The sequence below is a fragment of the Podarcis bocagei genome (assembly GCF_964188305.1).
Source record: "Podarcis bocagei genome assembly, chromosome: 1".
Lineage (NCBI taxonomy): Eukaryota > Metazoa > Chordata > Lepidosauria > Squamata > Lacertidae > Podarcis > Podarcis bocagei.
In genome coordinates, this window is record NC_138125.1 from 85717136 (window position 1) to 85718778 (window position 1643).

Here is a 1643-nt window from a genome sequence, read left to right on the forward strand (position 1 = left end):
GTCATCAAAATCTACCATATTTTTAAATGTGGAACAATGGTTCCCAAATAAATACTGTTCCCATTCTAAGTTTGATTCATATTTCTAGTTTTATTTTGCAATGTTCTAAAATGAATACATACATAGATATATCCAGCTGTTATTGGAAAATATGGTATAGATCTCAATATTGGTTGCATGCATGCATCTTTTAGACCCTCTTCTGGAAAAAGAACACTTTTTATGAACATATGACCATAAGGAATAACTTTGTCCACGTTGCAACTGCAGCTGGTCACCAGAACAGCAAACAAAGATCCTCGAATTTAGCACTTTCCTAGTCTTGGGTCACTAGATGCTGTTCAACTACAACTCCCAGCATCCATGACCCTTGGCCATGCTAGCCACTGTTGTTCAACAACATTGGGGAGCTAAGGTGGGAGGGCTCCTCTACCCTAGATCCACATGCAACCTGAGGCGCATCAGCCTTTTGAAGGCACCTTTCACTTCCTTGTTCCTCAGGCTGTAAATCAGGGGATTCAACATGGGGATCACTATTGTGTAGAATACAGAAGCAATTCTGTCTCTTTCCAAAGAATGGCTAGCATTTGGCTGGCAATATATGAAGAGAATGGTAGCATGGAATATGGTGATGGCTGTGAAGTGAGAGGCACAAGTGGAGAAGGCTTTGTATTTCCCTTCATTGGTGCGAATCCTGGATACAGATATAATAATGAAAATGTAGGACATGAGAATGATCACTATGGTGCTAGTCTCCTCAAAGGTAGCAAAAATGAAAAGTAACATCTTATTGATGCTGTTGTCAGAGCAGGATAAGGCTAACACTGGGGAAATGTCACAATAAAAGTGATGGATGACATTTGGCCCACAGAAAACTAGCCGAAAAGCAGAACAAGTGTGAACTAGGGCACAAACCATGCCACACATGTAAGAAACAGCTACCAGTTGGGTGCAGAGCTTTCTAGACATGACCACTGTGTACAGCAAGGGATTACAAATGGCCACGTAGCGATCATATGCCATCACAGCCAAAAGGTAAGATTCAGCCACCACTAAATTAATAAAGAGGTACATCTGTACTGCACAAGCAGAGAAAGAAATTCCTTTGGCCTCAGAGATGATGTCCACGAGCAATTTGGGTGTGATGGATGAAGAATAACAAATGTCAATAAAGGACAAGTGACTGAGGAAGAAGTACATGGGAGTGTGGAGTCGCACTTCGAGCCGGATTATGAGGATGATGCCAAAATTCCCCATCAAGGTGACAACATAGATTGTGAGAAACACCACAAAGAGGAGGATCTGCAGCTCTGGGTGGTCTGTGAATCCCAGGAGGATGAACTCTGATACCAAAGTGTAATTTCCTTTCTCCATTCCTTTGAGATCATGCTTTACCGCTAAGAATTGGGGAAGATGGTAGTGGATACAAGATTGTTGACTCAAAAATCAGCTTTGAACAAGATTATCTGTTGCCATAATATTTTGTCAATGAAGAGTAAAGGCTTCATGTTGACACCTCTGTGCATGGTCTGGGTAGAGTCTTGTGAGCTGGATAGAGAGATCTGGATGACTTAAATGATTCTGTAATTGGTTTGAAAGAGAACCAGATTAATCTAAAGGTTCATCACTATGAAATATTCTGT

General features: G+C 41.1%; 1 protein-coding gene across 1 annotated transcript; it reads right to left on the reverse strand.

Moving 5' to 3' along the window:
• Nucleotides 1-429: 429 nt before the first annotated feature.
• LOC308592967 (olfactory receptor 8U3-like) lies at nt 430-1374 on the reverse strand (the record flags this gene model as incomplete). The annotated part of the gene is made up of 1 exon (XM_081205083.1): nt 430-1374. The coding sequence occupies one exon, from the start codon at nt 1372-1374 to the stop codon at nt 430-432; it is 945 nt and encodes a 314-aa protein (XP_081061209.1).
• Between the last annotated feature and the right edge of the window lie 269 nt (nt 1375-1643).